This window comes from Rattus norvegicus, chromosome 8 (assembly GCF_036323735.1).
Source record: "Rattus norvegicus strain BN/NHsdMcwi chromosome 8, GRCr8, whole genome shotgun sequence".
Lineage (NCBI taxonomy): Eukaryota > Metazoa > Chordata > Mammalia > Rodentia > Muridae > Rattus > Rattus norvegicus.
Window position 1 is genome coordinate 114,041,871 of NC_086026.1, and position 23,308 is coordinate 114,065,178.

Below are 23,308 nucleotides of genomic sequence, written 5' to 3' on the forward strand. Positions count from 1 at the left end.
AAAGGCGTGATTGGCTAACTGTGCAGTTGTGTGCATACGTGCGCACGATAGTTCAAATAACATTGGCTTTGATGGTTTCCTGGATTTCTGAGTTGGCTTTCCCTTTCGCCTCTCATCCTTGATCAGAAGCTCCGTAACCATGTAATGTGGCAGGCTGGGCTTTAGCAGGCTCTTGGCAGACTATTTGCTAAATGATTTCTAAGGTTTGCTCAAGATAGGACAAAAATGCAAGAGACCAAGGCACTCAGATGTATAAATCAGCGTGCATGAAAGCACACACTCATACCACGTGCACATACACACATACACACACATATACAAACACCCACCACATATGTGTGCACACATGTGTACACAAACACCACACACGTATACACACACAACACATGCCACACACATATACAAACACCCACCACACATGTGTGCACACACATGCACACATCTACCACACACATACACACACACCATACACACCACACACATCTATAAACACCCACCACACATGTGTGCACACACACACACACATATACCACACACATATACACACACTACAGCATGCACTTACCCACACATACACACACCACCCACGCATACACACTCACACTTATGCACACGTGCGGGCACTCTCACAGACACCTGAGTATGCACAGACATTACACAGGCATACGCAGACTCCTCTCTCCCCTGAACACCAGAACTGTGACTTCTTCAAGTTGCGTGATGAAAAAAAGAGAGGAAGAAATGTTTGATTTTTTTCCCATGGCTAATTATAGCTCCAGCTGGAAAAGCAGCGCTGACACCTTTGGAGCTGGCGGCACCAGGCTGACTCAGGAGTTCATGGCAGAAACAGGACACCCCCGCAGAGAGGGTGGCCTTGCCATAGAAAGTAGGGCTAGGATTCCAAGGAGAAGGGCTTTGTCATCTTCCAGTACTGGACTCTATGGGGGCCAAGCCTTTAGTGTTGTTTCCACCAGTGTGGTTTCTCTATCACCTCATGGGCTGTCTGAGAAGACAGCGGAACCTTAGTACATCCTTGGGATGCGGGCAGGAGCCAGCCTGCAGGCCACTGCATCAGGGCCTTAATTGTCTGGAAAATTGTTACCCAGGTACTGTGAGGAGAGGTCCTATCTGAGAACTTTACTGCTTAGCTTAGCCCTGGATGGTTCAAGCCAGATGTGCATATGCATGAGTATGTAGGCAGGCTCCAAAATTCTTTCCATTTGAACAGAAGATTCATTTTCTTAAGGTAAGTGTGTGTGCAGTGCCCTCAGAGGCCAGAAGAGGGCAGGAAAGCCCCTGGAGCTGGAGTTGCAGAAGGTTGTGTACTCCCTAACATGGGTGTTGGGAACCAGACCGTGGTCCCGTGTAAGAGCAATGCAAGCTTGTACTGGCTGGTTTTCTGACACAAGCTAGAGCCATCTGAGAGGAAGGAGCCTCTGCTGGGGAAATGCCTCCATGAGACCCAGCTGTAAGGCATGTTCTCAAGTAGTGATCAATGAGGGAGGGCTCAGACCACGGTGTGTGGTGCTGTTCCTGGGATGGCAGCCTTGAGTTCTATTAAAGAAAGGTGAGTCAGCCATGTGAAGCAGGCCCAGTAACCAGGCCAGTAAGCAGCATCCGTCCATGGCCTCTGCATCAGCTGCCACCTCCAGGTTCCAGCCCAGCTTGAGTTTCTGTCCTGACTTCCAGTGATGGACAATGGTCTGGAGGTGTAAGCTGAATAAACCCTTTTCTCTACGACTTGCTTTTTGATCACGGTCTTTCATGGCAGCAATAGAAAACCCCTGGTAAAGTCAAAGCTCTTAGTCTCCTAGCCAGCTCTCCATTTCTCCCTTTCATTTTTCACCAGGCGAATCCTGGGTACTGGAGTTCAAACACGAGTTGGAGAAGTTAGCTGTTTAATTACAGTTGCTCTTTATCTTAATTATAAGGCTCTTGGTAAAACAAAGCCAGACAAACTGAGATTCAAGCCCCACAACGTGAATTTGGATGGTGATCAGCACGGTCTGATGCTCTGTGGTTGTGCCTTCCTCTGTTGTGTGGATCTTGGTCAGCACAATCCCCATGGTTCTCACAGAACTGTAGAGAAATAAGTACTCACAGGGGTCTGGGCTGCAGTGGGTACTGCTAGTTTTCCTTCCCCGAGCCCCATCGCTACTCCTAGCTCCCTGTGGGTTTCCTTCCATGCCTGGTTTTTTAGATCTAGTTTGCTCAGGAGTCTTTCAGTTGTTTGTTCGACTGTCTTCATGCTAATCTAGATTATATTATTAGCAGCTGCTGGTACATTTCTCATGAATTCATTGTAGAGAATAAATGGTATATTACAGGTAACATAGCATGGGGCTTGGCCAAGAATAGGTAAATATACATTAGCTGAAAGGTTTGATTTTCCTAATGAAGAGGGGAAAATGGGGGGACATACCTTGAGCCTCATTTTGACTCCATCTGCAATTGTCTTTTGAGGGCACAGAGCAAGTCAGGGTCTGAAGTGTTTGTCTCCAGTAAGTGATTATCTCCTTTCCCTGATACTATTGAACATTCTCCAGCCAGCTACAGCCTTGGCTGTATTCTGACCTGAATTGTTAATTGGATTTGGTGGGACCATTCCCCAAGATAATGAAGTGTTCCTAGAAATTTCTCCCGATGCTGATTCTGTATGCGGGGAATAGAAATGGAGATAGGGATAAAGATAAAGTAAGCGAGCTTAGAAATGTTCTCTTTGATCAGAGAGGAATCACGCCTTCATCTTAGCCATGGCCCTAGCTTCAGGTCGTGACCACAGGCAAGAACACTTCCCCCAAGTCACTTATTCCAATGTAGGACAGCACGCGGTTACAAATTACAGCTCTAGGTGCCAATTCCTCAGACTCTTGATTTCTTTACTTACTGATAACATTGAAACTCAGGGGGGGGTTTCATCTCAAGAGAACACAAAATAATAACACTAATAAAAAGGTAGAAAAGCCTATATCTAAAAATATATTTGTGGCCTGGGAAGCATGTAGATCTTTTCACATGGATATAAAACTGGCCTACTTAACGATTATTTACAAATGTTTTCTTTGGGGGGCATTCCTCAAGTTCAGCATGTAGAGAATAAATGTGTATCATATGGATAGCGAAAAATCTTGTTTCTTTTTCTGCACTATAGAAGTAGCTTTGCCATTTTAAACAGCAGGAGAAATGAGCATCGCCCTTTGCAGGATGCCTTTGTTTTACATCACGGAGGAGAGAACATTACAGGTCTCTCTCAATGGCTTCTTGAAGGGTGGGAATTGAGTTTGCTTTCTCCCAGGGCATCATTCGAAGGAGAGAATGGCAGGAGAGACAGCGGTATTTTCTGCACACTGAACCAAAATGATGGCAGGGCCTTTTAACTTACAGGGCTGCCTGGAAGATGCTCTGTGAGAAGTAGGGAATAGGAGGAGACTTACAGAATGAGGAGACGCCACAGAGGACCAGAGGCCTAATGTGGCAGGAAGCTGATGCCGAAGAGAAGCATCATAGCCAGCAGGAGAGCACGAGAAGGAAGGATGCGTTGTTGTTGTTGATGGTGTTAGCACAAATGTCATACTTTCCCCTTTTCAGATAAAAAGTTGTAGTTTTTATTCTACAGCTTCAAGGAATGACTGTTTACGTAGAGCCGGCCGTGTTCATGGTGTGTTCTGTTAGTAGCCGGTTAGGGTGGGTCCTCGAGGAGTAGCTGGGATGCAAGAACAGAGAGAGATGCAAAGCGTCCGTTGGGGATTTGGTAGAAGAAGGATGTGAAGAGGACAACTATGGCATAGTTCAGTGTTAGAGCTAGCCCAAGAATCATTTCAAAGGGCAGCAAAGGGGGAGGGCAGGGCACATGGGGACGTCTCATACAAACAGGAGAGTTGAGGACCTCATGGTTCTGCTTGACAGTGAAATATGAGATAATTCCTAGAGGGGTGGAGTATATGGGTGCCTCAGAGGCAGCTGGGGGCATGGAGTGTGTGCATTGTGTGTGCTTGGGGTAAAGAATACCTGTGAGATAGCCCATCAGTGCTGCTATCATTCCATCCATTGTACCTCATGCTTGAGAGAGTTATTTTGTGTAAGTCATCAGGCTGAAAGAGATGCCACAGCCTTAGTGTGTGATTCTTGACACTTTTGGAGGTGCCAGAAGACCGTGTCGTCTTTATCAATTGTGAGAACCATACCGACAGACCTGTAATGAAGGACAGAAATAAAAAAAATTGGAATAAAAGCATAACAAATATATTCTATAGACCAAGAAGTTTAGGGTATCATAGGAGAGTTCAGAAAGGAAGACCTAGATCCAGGAGAAAACCATCTGGCATTGTTCCTAGTTTCATGAAATGGCCATCTGTGCAGGGTGGTGATGAGGCAGGGGAGTGCAGGCTAATGATAATAGACTAATGTGGACCTAGCACAGCCCGCTTGCTGATTCTCTAAAGAACAGGGCAGGACCCTTCCTCCTCACCTCCCCAATGAAGCATTTGCTTCCAGAAAGAGGGAGTCTAATTTCTGTGATCTGCTTTGGGGAAGAAAAATTCCAGTTTCTGATTTGTTTCTTGGGAGGAAGAAGAGACAGGGAGGCTGAAGGTCAGACTGACCACTGAGACCTTTCGGTTCAAGAGCTCAATGTGCAGGGACGCTGAACCCCCAGGGTTCATGTTCTGAGCCCCAACATGGGGAACTTCCTGGTACTGCCATATTAGATGCAATCTATGTGAACAACATGCTAGGTTAGGGGGAAACTAATTGTGTGGATAAAAAGAGGGGCCTTATAAATGACCAGTTATATCGCACCTCTTATCCTGGAACTGTGCTATAGGCTTCTTTCCAGGGCTTCTGTACAGATCTCTCCCCTCCTTCCTTGTCTGTACTTCAGGTGGGTATCTGCTCAGACCAGGGAGTGGGGAGCCAACCTCAGCCTTAACCGTGTTAGGTCATGGCATTTATCACAGCTTAGAGTACTGATCCATTTCCCAAGCTATGTCCTTCACTAAACATTTAGCCTTCTGAGAGTACCAAAACCTTAATCAGGAAGGAGTACCCACACTTAGCAATATATAAAATATGTAAAGACTGAATGCTTGCATATGCCAAAATTCTCATTTTTGAATCCCAATCCTGCGTTGTGATGGCATTTATAGGTGGCAGGTCATTAAAGCAAAGCCCTTGTAAGTGTCCAGCCCCGAGCACTCCTTCACACCTTCCATTCTGCAGGCACAGCCAGAAGTGACCCTTGATGGCAGAAATTGAGTCCTGGTAGGACACTGAATCTGGCAATGCCTTGATTGCAGGCTTGTCAGCCTCGAAAACCGTGAGAAACAAAGCCTGGTTGTTTAGCATCCACTCAGTGTACGGTATGTTGTTTTCACAGCCCTAACTGGTTGAATACAGGAGCCTCCGTTAGGACTAAAGGAGTGAGATTCTGTTTCTTGGGGTAAAGCTGCCATGCTAAGCCCCTTGTTAGATGGTTTTGAAGTCAGGCACTTGTCTTCAAATGTGTGCGGCTTCCTCCTCGGACTCTTTATATCCCGACCACCATCTGGAAGGTGCTTCCCACACACAGGGTTGGCCCGTCCCCCTCACCTGATCCTCTCTAGAAATTCTCCCACAGACATGTCCAGAGATCCGTCCCCGGTGTGATTCTAAATCCAGACACGTTGCCAGGATCAACCATCAGATCCTCTCTTCTAGGAAACAGGGAGGGTGCAGGGTCATTCTCCAAAAAGCAACAGAGTTGGAAAAAATGTGTAGACTGTTAAGATTTAGAGGTGAGTCTATGAATATGGGAGGCATATCTTATCTTGAGTTATACCCTGGGGGGGGTGGGTGTCAAATTAGGAACTGGTTCAGGGTTATATTATATGAAATGGAACTTTAAAAACCATCCTCTCTGGTTTAGTGCTGACTAGGTGCAATAGTTCACGCACTCCTTTGATAATCCCAGAGGCCCATCCAGTCATTGAGCACACGCTCAACCCTCCAGAAATCCCAGTGGTTGTTGGGTACTGTTGCTGACTCCCATCCACTCAGGCTGTGCCTGGGGACTTACCATTGATGCTTTGCTTTTATCTCGGTGGTAGTTGAATCATCTACACTTCATTCACAAATGGGAGAGGACAGTAAAGTTAAGACGAGATTCGATAATTAATAATGGGTTTTTGAATATACTTATTTTTTTCTCGCTTTCTGCTCCAGGAGCAACCTGTGAAGTATTTTTTGACTCTGGGAGAGTTCTTGATTTATCACCATATTCAATGATATAAGGTAGAAGTGCTGAAAAGCAGGCTGAAAGGAGAGTTTCAACAGATTGGGAGAAGCCAGGTGCTGTAGTGTGTGCCCAGCCGCCTGAGAATCAGGACTTCAGGGTCATCCTTGCCACATAGTTTGAGGCTGCTGAGGATGCATGAGATGCTATATTAAAAGAATCAGATTGAGGAACTGCTGTCTTAGGAAAGGACTTTAAAAAATGATACAGCAGTTTTTGTAAGACACAGCTATGATAACCAGAGTGGCTACATAATTTCAAAGGATATGAAAATTCTCAGTGCAGACTCATTCGCCAAATTCCCTAAGAAACCGAGAGCTAATTTCTGACTCTCTAAAGTCAGACTTGATTTCCGGCAGAACCCACGTGAGGCTGGTACAAGACAGCATAGAACTGAAAGGCCATTCCTCTCTCAGGAAATAGATGAGCCCTTGGCTGATGACTCCATGCAGTTTGGCTGGAGGAGGGAAAGGGTTGGGCTGAGTGGTCAGTATCACATCACCTGAACACCATCAATGGAGGTCACCATGACGTTCCAAACCTGTGAACGGGTCATACTGAGAAGCTGAAATCTTCTTTGATTTCATTGATTCATCATGTCCACGACTTTGTAGTTTATTCTTAAGGATACCAATGGCCTTAATAGTCTTCAAAGTGTTTCATAGGCTCATTTTAGGAGGCTAAGAAAAAACTGGGAAGGTGTGTGTGTGTGTGTGTGTGTTTGTGTATGTGTGTATGTGTTATGTGTGTGTATGTGTGTGTGTATGTGTATGTGTGTATGTGTGTGTGTGTGTGTGTGTGTGTGTGTGTGTGTGTAAGACCCCTTGCAAGTGTTCTAATCTCTTAATTACTTCATGGCAGAAGTAACTGTTTAATCATACTTGCCCAGCACCCCAGTTGGCCAAGACAGTCTTGGGTGAACGTTCTTAAACTCAGATATCTGTAGATGTTGGTGGAGCCAGTTCTGTGCTGTTTGTCAGCTTGGTACAAACCAGCATTACTTGCAAAGAGAGAGACTTGACTGACATCTGATTGGCCTGTGGGAAAGTCTGAAGGGCATTCTCTTGATTTATAGTTAATGTGGGAGGGCCCAGTTGACTGTGGGTGATGTTACCCATGGACAATTGGTCCTGGGATGTATAAAGAACCAGGCTGAGTGAGCCATGGGGAGAAGCCAGCAAGCAGAACTCCTTTATGGCCTCCGCTTCAGTCCCTGCCTCCAGGTTCCTGCCTTCAGTTTTTCAGTTTCAGCCCTGTTTTTTTGTTTGTTTGTTTGTTTTTGTTTTTTTGATGGTGATGGACTATGATTTGTGTAAGCTGACACCCCCCCCCCAAGTTCTCTTTTGGTCATGGTGTTTCCCATAACAACAGAAAAGTAAAGTAGGTAAACTTAATTCTTTAAAATTTACACTGGGGAATAGGACACTAATGCCTGTTGCTTTGTTTCTTACTAAATATCCAGGGGAGTTTTCTTTTAGTCTCAGAATTCAGTAACTTAACTGTGTTCTAATAATTTTCTCCTTGCTATTACCTTTTACTGGAATATTCTGTGTATTTTTAGAATATAGATTGTTTTACTTTATTTCCAGAACAGTCTCTCTTCTACATATTTTAATCCATTCCTGCCCCATTATTGAATTCTCTATTTTGGTAATATGCCTTAGGCTGAGCCGTTTGCTTTTCTTTCCCTTTCTTCCCATCTGCTCTCGTCTCTTTTCTTCATTGTTTGAGGCCATGGTCTTTTTCTGTCTATGCCCACTGTGATTACATGCTCACATATTTGTAATTGTTTTCAGCTGTGTCTATTGTACTCCAGTGTCCCACCGTGGGATGTTATGACTTGGGACTGATTTTCTTGTATTTGCAATCTCAATTTTTATCTCAGTCTCTCACCTTACCATCTTGTTTGTGGTCTTGTTGACGTTCTCTGTAAATCTACAGAAATAAGACAGTGCAGTATTCTACGTTAGGGAAGGGGGTCTTCTATGTTAGGCTTTTGAGCAGTTTAGGGTTATTTATATCTTGAATCTTTTGGCTCTCCTTTATTTCAGTTGGTTGAAGTATATTCTTGTAATAGCACACTATTTCCTTCCAATTTCTTTCATGAGTCTATGGACAGATATAACCAGAATCCCCATTTGTCCAAACTAATGGTGTAGACAGACTCTCCTTGCGTATTCACTCTCTCCGTGACCTTTGTTTTCCTCTTCTGAGCTACTGGGTGCATGTGTCTTTGTGTGTTTCTGTGTTTGTACATGTGTATGTTGTGTGTTCACATGTGTGTGAGAGGGTGTGTGTGTACATGTGCATGGGGAAGCAGGAGGTCAATGTCAAGGGACTTTCTTCATCCCTCTCCACCTTATTTTTGAGACATGGACGCCCATCAAACTTGGAGCTTATCAGAGTCTATAGGCTGGCTGACCAGTGAGCTTCAGAGCTTCTCCTGTGTGTGCCCCATCCTTGTCAGAGCTGGGGTTACAGAAACAGGCAGCTGCATTAAGTTTTTAAAGTGGGTTATGGGATCAAATTCAGGTTCTCATACTTATGCAGCAGGCTCTGCATAAGCCATCTACACATCCCCTGAGCTACTTTTAATTGTGATTTTTATTACTTTTAAACAAGGCAGAGTTCTGGGAGAGAATTTGGAGAGTTCTGCATGAGTTGACTTATGGCTTCTTAAAGGACCTAGTATTTCTTTTCTTTGGAGACTCTTTCAGATATCCTGTGACCCTCCCTACCCCTGGGGATCGTGGGTGGACATCAGTCTATGAGGGCAAATGGAACAGAGTACAGATGACAGGCTTGGCGGCTTGGGGGCTTGGGGGCTTGGGGGCTTGGGGATGGGAGTGGGTTCGGAAGCCCTGTGAGTATGTACAGCACACACTGGGACCAACTGTGGGGAAACTGATCACTTTACTTGGGGTCATTCAAGGATTGTATACTTTGGGGGATGGGGATGGGCTGGAGTAGTAAGGTGGCAAGATGCCTCATTAGCATAGAGAGGCATTCCAGGAATCTCAGGAAAAAGGAAGTTGAACCTGTAATCTTAACCAAGGCTATGTGACATTCCTCAGGTAGAGATGTGTGTGGGCTCAGAGAAGGGGACGCCCTGGTATTAAAGGGAGTCTTCTATTTTGTACCGAGCCCAGAGAGCCCAGAAGGCTATCTGGACAATGGTAGACTTTGATCTTAATTGCAGGGCAACAATATCCTGCATCATAACTTATGATCCTTGGCTGGGTGAAGCTGCATGTTTTCTTGCACAGCTGAGTGGGGACCATACTAACACGAAGTTGGTCGTCCTGCTGGTTCATCTCGCCATTCTACTTACTGGTCTTTTTCTTAGAGCAGTGTCTATCTTTGTTAGTAGAAGAAAAAATTAAAACGGTGCCTGAAAAATTCACCCCTCTTTCATCCCTCTGAGGACAGGGTGAGTTCTCACCTGGAGATCTGGGGTACCACGTATACCTGAAGCAAAGGGTTTTGCTACTGTTGTGGGTGTTTCTGTTGTGTGTGTGTCGCTGTTGTGGGCGTCACTGTTGTTGCTAGCCTTCTTTTCATTTCGTTTGACTTTTGTTGTTTGTTTGTTTCATTTAAGTCTCCCTTGTGATTGGGGGTGATAGATATTCCATTTTGCATTCCTGTCACTTCTTTCTCGTTCTGATGGTGCCCAGATTGAGAGCTAGCCATCTCCCTGTTCCTTAGGGGAGTCTCTACCACATCTCCCTCACTGCTGACCGTGCACTCCTGGGACTGTTAAGCGTGATGCTCAAGTTTGCTGATTCACAGTCTTTAACCCAATATGCTGTCAAAGCCACAGAAGCTCCTTGTCTTTCACTGGTGCAGCTGCCATTTTAAAAATACTTTATTTAGTATTCATAATGCATAAAATGTATTTTGATCAAACCCACTTTCCATTCCTTCATTTCCAATTCTTCCCCTGTCTCCTTCAGCACATCCCTCCCAACTCTGGGCTTGCTAGCTTGCTTGCTTCCTTCCCACTGAGTTACTGCGTATAGCTTGGGTATGGACTATCTGCTGGGTCATGGGTAGCCTCCCAGGACCTGCATCCTTGTAGAAAACTTACTCTTCCTCTCCCAACAGCTGTCAATTGTCAGTATCTCCTAGAATATGGGAGATGGGTGAAACTTTTGTCAGTCCCTCATCCATCCATGCTGCTACTTTGGCTGCCTTGATCTTGTGAAAGGCTTGTGCATGCAGTGTTAGCCCCTGTTAGTCCATGTGTGCAACTATGCTGTCCTGTCTGGCAAAAACTGTCTCACTGCAGGCATTCATATACAAAGTGCTTTACCCACTGAGCCACCTCCCAGCCCAACACTAATGTTGGCGATGCAGTCCCTGTGGGAGTGCCAGATGTTTATAAATACATTAACTGAAAGTTCTGCCAGAAAAGGCTTAAAAAATATTCTTTAAAGACCATCCACATAAAATTGTAAGAACAAAACAAAAATAAAAAGGCTTGAAAGGTATGGGAAAAATATGAGATTTCCCCAGAACCCCACTTCTTTCAATTAGGGTTTGGTTAAATCTAGTCTTTATCACATGAGCCCATATGATTTTGGCCAAGGGCTTTAACCTCCTTAAAGTTTAGAGATGAATAAAATCCCTTAGTATGCAGACTCACAGGGAGAATTAAATGAGAAGACATATTACAACATGTACCACCCACAAGAGCCCTCTCTGGTGCTGGGAAATGGTTGCCCCTGCCTTCCCCACAACTCCTGCCCACCTTCCTTTCTGATATTCAGACCTGGTCATCCTATTTGAGCTAATAGGATAGACAACACTTTGCTCAGGGATGGAGTCTGGAGCTGAGACACAGCTTACATTTAATGGAAACCTTTTCACCCTTTGACATGAAGGAGTGGAGATTAAGTGGTAAGCAGGAGGCAAGGCTTTCAGATCTAATCCGTAGACAGTGGGTACAGCATCCCTTTAGAATTTATGTGTGTGAAATGCAGGACATCATCAACAGCAATTGGAGACTAAGCTAATTATCATTCCAGGAATAAGTACTTGACAAGGCCCAGCAAGGATGAATACATATTAATGAAATGTAGGCACCTAAAGCCAAGATGTGTGGCTGAGGTGACTGGAGTGGCTATATTTCCTTCTGGTTGCCCACAGTCACCCACAAGGAAAAGGGATGTCAGGTCGAGGGCTAGACTTCCTTACTGAGAAAGACAGGGGCCTGAATGGACTAGAATCAAAATCTTTGCAATACCTTGAGACTTGTTCATAATTGGGGGCATGGCCATGATGACCTCTGCTGGCTGAGAGCTCATTAAAAGGTCATTGGAAAGTCATTTGAGGGACAGATAAGGGGCCATGATGTCCAATTTGTACCTGTGGAGGCGATGATGCAAGGTGTGTTCCTATGAAAATATTTCTGCCCGCTTCATATGGGAGATGATGAACAGGACCATCTGTGGATCAGGGCCCTTGCTCTGTGATGTTACCCTTGCTTTTCCTACAGCAGCAGCCTAGGGATCTTAGGGACAGTTGCTGTGTACAAAGACTCACAGACTACAGCAAACAGAACCATTCATTAATCGACTCTTAGATAGCAGGAGATAATCATGACCAGTTACATTTCTGGTTAACCAAGGAATCACCTAGTGACCCAATTTCTTGTTTCCAAAAGTGTATGACTATAATCATAGAATGACTATTACTAGGATTTGGATTTTTGCTGTTGTTTGAGACTGGGCCAGTAGGCCAGGCTGGCCTCAAACTCTAGGGTAACTAAGGATGACCGTAGACTTTTAATCTTCCTGCCTCTACCTCCTAAGTGCTAGACTTGCAGATGTACACCACCACAGGCCATTTTATATGGTGCTGAGACCAAACCTAGGGCTTCGTGTATGTTAGGTAAACACTTTACCAACTGAGTTATAGTCTATGCCTCAATTGGGTTCTTAATTCAATTTGAACAAAACACCCACAATGGTGAAAGTAATAAAGATGTCTACTATTATAGATTATTTTATGGGCCTATACCATCCCTCAGAAGGAACACCCATTCAGAGCCTGCCCCACATGTGGCCCATACATATACAGCCATCCAATTAGACAAGATGAATGAAGCAAAGAAGGGCAGGCTAACAGGAACCGGATGTAGATCTCTCCTGAGAGACACAGCCAGAATACAGCAAATACAGAGGCGAATGCCAGCAGCAAACCACTGAACTGAGAATAGGACCCCATTGAAGGAATCAGAGAAAGAACTGGAAGAGCTCGAAGGGGCTCAAGACCCATTATGAACAACAATGCCAACCAACCAGAGCTTCCAGGGACTAAGCCACTACCTAAAGACTATACATGGACTGACCCTGGACTCTGACCTCATAGGTAGCAATGAATATCCTAGTAAGAGCACCAGTGGAAGGGGAAGCCCTGGGTCCTGCTAAGACTGAACACCCAGTGAACTAGATTGTTGGGGGGAGGGCGGCAATGGGGGGAGGATGGGGAGGGGAACACCCGTAGAGAAGGGGAGGGGGAGGGATTAGGGGGATGTTTGCCCGGAAACTAGGAAAGGGAATAACACTCGAAATGTAAATAAGTAATACTCAAGTTAATAAAAAAAAAAAAAAGAAGTGTTTTGTCTTTCTTAGGACATGGGTTTAGTGGGTTCTCCTAAAATTTGTATGTTAAATCTTATATTCTAGTATCTTGTAATGTGGTTGACTTTAGAGAGTGGAACCTAGAAGAGTTAACTGAGTTGAAGTGAGGTCATTAGCGTTATTAGGCTCCTGTTCAATAACACATATTCTGATTAGGCTTTCTCCTTGCTAATTATCTTTATAAGAGCAGGAAAGTAGATCAAGATGTGCACACACAGAATGGTGAGGAAAACATAGAAAATTATTTTAATGCAACGCATGGAGAAAGGCCAAGAATGGATACTTCTCTTAAAGCCTGCGTAAGAGCCCTGGTCACATTTAGCCTTAAAAAACAAGAGGTAGCCAATGGCTGTTGGGTATCTTCCCAATCTGATCTGCAATGCTTTAGAAATGTAGCTCTCACCAACTGTTGAGGCTTGGTCTGCTGCTATGTATTGTAATGCTAAATACTGGACCTGGTTGCCTGGGAACAAGGAGATCCTCATGTACACCAAGTGATGATATGTAACCTTCCAACCCTTCATCCCCTCCCCCTTCCCAAGTTATCCCTGGTTGGTAAATAAGGATGCCTACAGCCTATAGCTGGGTAGATGAGAAATAGGTAGGGTTTTGGTTCCTGGGCTGGGGGTCTGAGGAGAAAGCATGAGGAGAGAGTGGAGGATAGAGGGGGGAGAAGTTGCCATGGGGTAAGGGATCATGAGAACGGGCCGTGAGGGCTGCTTCGTCAGAGTAAGAGCAGCTTAGTTGGAACATGGCAAGTCACGTCTTTGGGTTATTGGCAGGGAAGTAGACATAATAGTGAGAGGGTAGTTATCTGTCCAGCTGTAATGCTGATTAAGGCTTATTATAAAGAAAAAGTTTTTGTGTCTTTTATCTGGGAGCTGAATAATCAAAGGTGGGGAAGAAACTGAGATAAAATACTACAACAATCAGTGAGCACTTCGTGTTCCAGTGCTGCCACTCACGCTGGCTTTGCCCTCTCCCCTCTCTCGACCTTGAGTCCCCTCTGATACCCACCCTAACACATGCCTTTCTTTCCATGGTAAAGTGAAAACTTCTGGAGCAGCAATATTGAAAGTTGGGAGGGATTTTTATCTCTTGGAGTTTTGATTGGATATGAGGGATAAGAGATAAGTTCATTTTAAAATACATGGTTTTATATATTAACTTCCCACTGAGTCATTTGATAACATAGTCATTACATTCATTGGGATCATGGGAGCCTCCTGGAGATCCCGTGGTTGCTCATAACAGTCGAGGGCAATGTGGGAAAGGAGGAGTCAAGTTTGATCAAAGTGTGATGTCACAATGAACCCATTGTTTTGTGCAATGAATAAACCCTAATAAAAAGCTTCAGATCTTGGAGCATTTCAAATGTCTTAGTTCTGGAGTTGGGATGTTCAATCTCTGTAAACAGTGTTTGCTTCCTACTTTCATAGATCCAACCCCAAGTTTACTTGTCTGAAATAAAGAGTCAAAGAGGAGCCAGCTAGAGCAAGACCCTCCAGCCACTCCCTGTGCCCTTTAGGGTCAAGATGAGCTTGGTCATGGAGTGGAGTCAAAAGTTTAACCTAACAGCACTGCTCTGGCCTCAGAATGGACTCTTTATTTGCCATATGCCTAACAGATCCAGTCAGGGTTCATGAGCCACCTTCATCAAATTGCTTCTCCTCCTCCAATCCTGTGCTATTTATAAACTCGTAAGCCCAGGTCTAGACCCACAGACCAGGATATCTCTTTGACTGTTAGCCATATTTGCTATGTAAATTACTTCTCTCATTCCCAATTGTCCTTCCTCACCTACGGCCATCTCACACCCATAGGTTTAGGTCCATATTGGTAGTCTTTGAACTTGCTCAAGAGACATTTTTAACAGATAAAATGGTCCTGTGATCTCTCATCCCTCTACCTGCTGCCACTTTGCTTGGTCTGATTAAGTCACTCATCCACCAGCTTATCCTGGCTGAGCTCTGGTCACATAGCACCTGCATTGTGCTAGTCTAAGGAAGGAAGGAAAGAAGGAGGAAGGAAAGAAGGATTATCGCATCAGGCACATAACCAAAGAAAGATGTCCACATATCTCAAAAACAAGATGACTGCCCAAGTCAGAATATTTCCCATCAAACCCACCACTCCTAAAGAGTGCTCTTTAATAAAAACTACCTATGTAACAGCTCTTCACAGCTCCCGCTGAACCTTAGCACAACTGACATTATGTTGAAAGCACCCTTCTAACCTTAAAATCCAACCTGTAGGGCCTAACATCTGCCAAGTGGAAAGACCTAATTCACAGACCTGGTCCCTGTTCTAGACCCAGGAAAGTCCCTAAATGGACTAACCTTGCCTTTTGTCTTCTGCAGTTTCACCTTCTGCTAACCATTCTCATTACTGAGGGATGACAACAAGAATGTAGTCTTTGTGCATAAAAGACAAAGAATAGTGAGGCTGGGGCTGCATGATTTGGAAAATACAGGCTTTCTAGTCAGCTTTAAGGATGACCACGTGTTCTCTGGTGGAATTACCTCAAAACACTTAGATGAACCTCAGGACAGAGAATTTAAGAGAATGACTCCAAATTTTATCAAAGATTCTAGGCACACCTAAAGATACAGTTAAGCGAAGAAGAAAAGCACAGAATGGGAAAGACTCTTTGCCCGTCATGCATGTGGTGGAGGATTAATATCCAGGACATATGAAGAACTGACAAAACAGTCAAGGAAACCAACGACCCCGTGAAAAACAGGACTAGACAGTTAAACAAAGTTCTTACTCTAAGAAAAAAAGTGACTAAGAAAAATCTCAAAACATGTTTATCACCCTTGGCAGCTGGGAAAATGCAAATTAAAACAACTTTGAGATTTCATCTTATCCTAGTCAGAATGACTAAGATTAACAAAGCAACTGAAGAAAGATATCGAGGTTGTGAGGGAAGGGGAATCCCCATTCGCTATTGGTGGAAATGCAAATTGGCGTAGGCACTGTGGAAATATGCATGGAAATTCAAACAAACAAACAAACAGACAAATGCCTACAAATAAATACATCATATGACCCACCCACACCATTCCTTGACATATGCCCTTCACATCCTAGTCCATAGAACCTTGTTCAGCTATACTCACTGATGCCCTCTACTCACGATAGCTAGGAAATGGAAATGACCTAAATGTTCTTCAGTAGGTGAATGGATAATGAAAACACACACAACGAAATACTATTCAGCAGTAGAGAAAAAAATATGAAATTTCAAAATGGGCGAACCTTGAACAGAGTATGTTGCAGGTCCAGAGAGACATATGTGTATGTTCCCCCTCACCTGCACTTCCCAGCTCCAGACCTCCAGACCTGTGCGTATATAACTTGGAGTATCCACCGAAACTCAGAAAGTACAAAGAAACCAACAGTGGGAGTGGTGGGGGATGGGATGGGGTTGAAACGGGAATAGCAGGATGCCGCTGACATGAATTCTCAAATGGAAAAGTGAGAAGGATCCTGATGCTGTGGCAGAAAGGGAGAGAGGTTAATACAGAAGGAGCTGGAGGGAGAGGAATTAACATGTAGGTATATGCATATGTGTGCGTGTACGTGTGCGTGTGCATGTACGTGTGTGTTAAAGGAGATTATGGTACTTGGGCTTATCATGTTCTCCATAAGAACCAGAGACTGATAGGAAGCTCCAGTGCTAGGCATGAGAAACCTCCTTTCGAATGGTTGGTCAGTGTAGTTCACATGACTCTCAAAACAATGTAGACTATTGCTATTTCCCTTGGCTACATCTCAGAGGTTGGAGGTAAGCCCTTTTTGCTGAAGAAACCACACATTTCAGACACAGATAATTCAAACCGTATCTGACCCAAAAGCCTCCTTCCCAAGGTCTAGCTTCCATGGTACCAGAAAAACACTATGCAAGCTGTCATGGGAGTGAAGCAATTGAGAGTCCTCGCCAACAGCAACGCCTATGAACCACAGCAAAGATCAGCACCACAAGATGTACATGGTGGTACCCAGCAGCTGTCTAAGTGGACGTAAGGCCCCCTCAACAGGAGGGAAATAACCCTTGGTATTAGACGCCGCACTAACTTCCCAAGGGGTGAGCTCATGGATCTTAGACTGGAATCTATTACTGTCACTTTCCTAGACAGCATAATTTCTTACTACACTAAATCTTATCCTTATACCCACAGGTGAGTGTAGCTAACATCTCTCATCAAGGAAGCTTTTCTTTATCATCCTGAGTTTGGTAACCCAATCACAGAAAAACACACTTGGTATGCACTCATTGATAAGTGGATATTAGCCTAAATGCTCCAATTACCCTAGATGCACAGAACACGTGAAACTCAAGAAGGATGACCAAAATGTGGATGCTTCACTCCTTCTTTAAAAGGGGAACAATAATACCCTTGGGAGGGGATAGGGAGGCAAAGTTTAGAACAGAGGCTGAAGGAACGCCCATTCAGAGCCTGCCCCACATGTGGCCCATACATATACAGCCACCAAACTAGATAAGATGGATGAAGCAAAGAAGTGCAGGCTGATAGGAACTGGATGTAGATCTCTCCTGAGAGACACAGCCAGAAATCGGCAAATACAGAGGCGAATGCCAGCAGTAAACACTGAACTGAGAACAGGACCTCCATTGAAGGAATCAGAGAAAGGACTGAAAGAACTTGAAGGGGCTTGAGACCCCATAAGAACAACAATGCCAAACAACTAGATCTTCCAGGGACTAAGCCACTACCCAAAGACTATACATGGACTGACCCTGGGCTCCAACTGCATAGGTAGCAATGAACAGCCTAGTAAGGGCACCAGTGGAAGGGGAAGCCCTTGGTCCTGCCAAGACTGGACCCACAGTGAATGCGATTCTTGGGGGGAGGGTGGTAATGGGGGCAGGATTGGGAGGAGAACACCCATATAGAAGGGGAGGGGGAGGGATTAGGGGGATGTTGGCATGAAAACTGGGATAGGGAATAACATTTGAAATGTAAATAAGAAATACCCAATTTAATAAAGATGGGGAAAAAAAGGAAGGAAACTTTTCAAATGGAGACCATCACAGAAAAACTACTACCAGACACAAGGGAAAGATCAACGGATCGCAGGGACTGCTGTGAAATGGTACAATGAATTAGAGGAGTGATCAGTCAAAACCAAGAAGAGAAGTCATCGCAAGTCTGAGCATGGGGCTGTCAGGGTTCAGCTAAATAGTTATTAAACAGGTTTTGACATATGAACAAAGTCAGAAAATGTACACAGGAGCCAAAGGGGGAGTGGATGGATTGGAGAGAAACACGACAGGTGTGTAAGCCAGTCTTATGTCAACTTGACACCAACTGGAGTTATCTGAAAGGAAGGAACAACCTCAGTTGAGACTATGCCTCCATAAAATCCAGATGTAAAGCATTCTCTTAATTAGTGATTGATGGGGGAGGACCCAGAATGTTGTGGGTGGTCCATCACTGAGTTGGTGGTCTTGGTTTCTATAAGAAATCAGGTTGAACAAGCCACGTGGAGCAAGCCAGTAAGCAGCACCCTTCTATGACCTCTGCATCAGCTCCTGCCTTTAGGTTCCTGCCCTGTTTGAGTTCCTGTCCTAACTTCCTTTGGTGATGGTGGAAGGGTATGATGGATAAACCCTTTCCTCCCCAACTTGCTTTTCAGCCCTGGTGTTTGTCAAAGCAATAGAGGCCCTAACTAGGACAATAGGAAACAAGTGGGGACAGACTGATGATGCCTCACAGAGAGGAAGGAATGGGGCTGAAGAGTCCTCCCTAGAGTGACAGTGACCTAGCTTTAAGTAAGTTAGATTGTCAACAACAAGCCTCGTGACGTCACGAGCTGGTCACAGGAAGATGAACACAGTTGATTTTGATGATGTCACTGAGATAGAAACAAATATAGTTTTTTTTTAAACACGGCTCATTCTGACCATCAAGTCGATATTCTTCACATAGATGGGTGTGTGCTCATTACAAATCAGCAGACAGGTAGGAAACCCGCTTAGGCTTATAACATTTAAATAGTGTCAGCATTTTTCTCGAGTTGTGTTTTTCTCCCTTTCTCTACTTTCTCAGCAGTGGTTGTAGCAGAAAGGGGGGTGGGGTGGGGGTACTTTGGACTTAAAGTCCTGGAATGGAATTCTGACCTTGCTAATTTACTGGCTATGAAGCCCTGGGAAAATGATATAGTGTTTTTGAGCCTTTATTTTCTCCCTCTTCATAAGAGGGGGACTATTTTTGTCTTAATTAGTCATTGCTTTTATTGCAGACCCCTTGCAAAGTTCAGTGTCTGGGCCAGTGAGAAGGTTCAGTATAGTTCCATCCTCGGGACTCAAACGGTGGAAAGAGAAGAGTTCTCTGATCACCATATGTGTACTGCACACACACACACACACACACACACACACACACACACACACACACCCCAATACATTAATGTAATATTAAGTTCAATGGCTTATAAAGTAAAAAAGGATGCATGTTCATTGTCTCCTCATTCTGAGCAACCCCAGTGTTCTGTTAGCTCCCTTCGTATCGTGATCGATGTGACATGACCTTGAAAGGTTTACTCGGGGTAAGTTTCAGAGGTTTGTCACTCAGGCTTCTTTTGAGAACAGAGTTGTTAGAATAAAACAGTATATTACAAAGGGGACTTATTAGACTGGCTTTCATGCTGCATGGGCTGGGTCAGACAACAATGGCTGTCTGTGTGTGGGGGGAGGGGGCTGTGGACCCAGTGAGGCTCCATCTGAGGCTGAAGGCCTTGGCAGCCCCAGTATGGCATTGGGGGTTTGGAAGATCCTGGCGAGCCCATTGATTTTTGCATGACATTGGAGGGCTGGAGAAGCTGGACTGAGGAACCAGAGAAGGACGGCTGCAGGGTTAGACATAGAGTAGATGCACTTACAAGCAAGTGGGGAGGGCAGGCAGGGAACATGCAAGAGCTTTCACCTCCTTATATCTGGGCTGCATTTGGAAGTTACCACCTACTTGGGGGAGTGGTGCCTTCTCTCAGGTACTCTTTGGGGAAGCCACTCTAGCTGCCCTTCCTGGAGATGTGGCTTAGCTGTTTCCAGATCCAAGCAAGATTAACCACCATGGGAGATAACAGTCCATCATGGTAAAGAGAACATAGCAGAGCAGAGAAATTCACATCGTGACTACCAGGAAGCAAAGAGAAGGGGGGATAGGATTCGGGGCAAGATGCAGTCCCAAAGATTTGCCTGTACAGACCCCTACCTGTAACCAGAGCCCATCTCTTACCTCTCAGTACCCCTCAGTAATGCCATCAGATGGGTGAACTGAACAACACAGAGTCAGAACCCTCATGACCTAAATCATTTCTGGAAACAACATCATAGACACCTTCAGAGGTGTCTCATCTCGGACATTCATTTCCTCAGGCTGACCATGTCACCCACCAAAGGTAGGTAGAACATTGCTCACTGGAGTGTTTATGGCCATTTGAGGGCTAGCTGGGGTCTTGGTCATGCCTGGGTTTTCTCACACATGTGGCTCATCTCTCTGCCCCATCTCTCATTTTTCAAACAAGAAAGCCGTCTTGTGTGTCTTGTCATCATGGTGGCTTGGTGGAAATGGACTGGATATTTCTCAAGCCTAGGCTCAGAACTGGTAGAGCATTGCGTCTGCAGCTCTCCGCTGACCAAAGCAGATCACTAGGCCCTCCGAGGGTCAAATAGGTGGAGAAGGAGGAGTCTTCCTTCCACGAAAGGAGCGTGGAGGCGCAGAGCAAGAGGCGTTGGCAGTGGTCATTCTTCAGAATCTTCCACCCTTTGCATTGTTGTGGAGATTTAACAAGAATATACCTGGAGTTGCCCACGGCAGCAGCCAGCAGACAGATGTGCAATCCTTGTGTCAACGTCTCCCTTCCTACAAAAAGCTAAGAGCGGGACCAGACGCGCCGGATCTTCCGGGTGAACAGCAAAGGGAGCGGTGGCAGGGATAGAACAGATAAACTTTTTCAGCGCATGCCTGGAGCACTGCTTACGCCTGCCTCGTCAGGCAAGTGTTTTCAAAGAGATTTCAAAAGAACAAAATTATAGGCCTCGCTTTTAGCAAACCTTGGCAATGTGGTGTCTCTCTCTTACTCTTCTTTCTTTCCTCCCCCAAGAATACCCTCTGGAATGATAGGACTTCACCTTCTCATCTCCAGAGGAACAATGTGTTATTTTGGTCTGCCTTTGATCACCAGTGATTCACTTTAAAGGCAGCGCTGCTGAAAATGCGTACAGGAAGCTGGGCTGCAATCAGAAAAATGACTATGTAAAAATGGCGTCCTCTATCTCTCTGCTCTTATATTTCCCTGGGAGGTGTTTTTCTTTTTTTTCTCTCTCTCTCTCTTTCCCTTTCACTTCCTAATCCATTGACCTGTGGAGACCTAGCCTGACTGAGCAGGTAGGCAGTTCTCCTCACATCCTCTCTGAGTTTTGCCAGGAATTAACTGGAGACTGTATTATTATGTAATTTGCCAAAATGACATTTGACTTAAGGCTGCCAAGCAGCTAAAGTAAGCTTTTATTTTATTTTTACTTTAAAAAGTAGTCGGAAACGACGCGTTAAATTACGATTACGATGATGGTAATTTCACAAAATGTATTGAAAACCTGAACGTTTGTCAGAACTCTCAATGCAACTGCCTGCATTTTATGACCCGGAGGAAGCAAGTGAAATACTTGTGGTTTTTAAAGGTGAAAGTTGAGAGTCAGCAAGGTGGCTCATTGGTTACCGGCACTGTGGTCAAACCTGAACCACAGCTTCATTTCTAGGACCCATGTGACGAAGAGAGAAACTATCTTTCAAAGATGTCCTCTGAGATACGCGTGTGGACTGTGGCACATGCCCACCTACTCACACCCAAAATCAATAAGAATATGCAAAACCTATCTGAATGAAAGTTGAATTTATGATAGCTTTAGATCTGTGGCAAGGTTTTAAGGATATGCATAGGGGGAAGAGTCCCAGCTAATCATCACCATTTCCCCTGTGCTGACAGATGCCATCATCAGGGAAGAGCTGCTACAGTTCTGTGACCAGCTTAACTAAATCCAGGCTCCATGTGAGTCTCCCCTTTCCCTTGAACACTTTCACTTTGTTCCCAGTACAATCTAGGGCACCATGCTTCATCTAGTGATCATGTCTCCCTGAGAGCCTCTACCCTGTGTTGCTTTCTCGGTCTTGTTTTTAATGATGTGGACAGCTTTGAAGAGGGCTGGTAGGGATGGTTATAGAACATTTGGGTCCCGTTGATATTATCCTCATTGTTATTCTGGATTATGCATGGACTTCAGGGTGGATGTTATAAAGTTATTCTTCTGGACATTCTTGTTGCCATGCTGCTGGCTTATGATATCATCATGCTGCTGGCTTATGACATCATCGTGCTGCTGGCTTATGACATCATCGTGCTGGTGGCTTATGACATCATCATGCTGCTGGCTTATGACATCATCATGCTGCTGGCTTATGACATACATCCTTGCCAGTGGCAACACTGTAGTGAGTACTGAAAAATTGGAAATCAAAACTTCATAGCAGGGGGTTTGTGTAGCACATATTCTTACATTGTCTTGTCCGTTCTCAGCATTGAAGATTAAATTGTGTTCATTGACAAGTGACTACTTGTAACCCCACAATCTCCCATTTCTCTGTTTCTTTCTCCCTACTTCCTACAATTCTCTTTCTCATGCCCTTGTCTATTCGTTTTGTTTTGTGATCTGTAGAGTTTTACTGGAATCTTCTACACAACCATGTGTTGGGAGCTATCCTTTGGAGCCTGGACACACAGGGGAAGGCAATGGCTCATCCCCAAAACTCTGTCACTTGCCGATAGTTGGGCAGTAAGGGCTGAGGCCCATTAGCCCTTCTGCTTCATCTGACTGTTTAAAATGTCAGTTTTGTGCCCACCCCATGCAGGTAATCATAGTTATGAGTTCATGACTGTAATGTTTTATCCAGTGTAGAGTATAGCATCTCACAGCCCTTTACTCTCTCTCCTGGCTCATATACACTTCCCACCCTTTTTTCTGTAGTGTTCCCTGAGCCTTGGAGGGTACAGTGTAAGTGTCTTGTTTAGGACTAAGCCTCAGTGCTCATTTATTCTCAGCGTCTTGAGCAGCCATGGGTCTCTGCAGTGAGCACCATTCACTGCACAGGGAGGCTTCTCTGATCAGTGCTGGGAGCAGTTTTTGTCTGTAGGTACAAAAAAGATATTTAGAATGCAATTTGATGTGATGTCAATTTATTTCAACAACACGTATTAGTTTCTTTCCTATTTTTGTCAAAGTACCATGACCAAAGCAACTTAAAAACACAGCATTTAATGGGGTTTACAGTCTCAGAAGATTAGAGTTTATGATAGCACAGCAAAGGCACTG

The 23,308-nt window shown here is 44.6% G+C and overlaps 1 protein-coding gene across 3 annotated transcripts in view; it reads left to right on the plus strand.

The window, feature by feature from the left end:
• Nucleotides 1-14,281: 14,281 nt before the first annotated feature.
• Cpne4 (copine 4) overlaps nucleotides 14,282-23,308 on the plus strand; it is a 475,704-nt gene continuing 466,677 nt past the window's right edge. The window contains 4 exon segments of one of the 3 annotated variants that reach the window (NM_001109003.1): nucleotides 14,282-14,674; nucleotides 19,427-19,501; nucleotides 20,185-20,344; nucleotides 20,724-20,931. In NM_001109003.1, coding sequence (NP_001102473.1) covers nucleotides 20,903-20,931 — 29 coding nt within the window. In that variant the 5' untranslated portion in view covers nucleotides 14,282-14,674; nucleotides 19,427-19,501; nucleotides 20,185-20,344; nucleotides 20,724-20,902. 3 annotated transcript variants of the gene reach the window in all.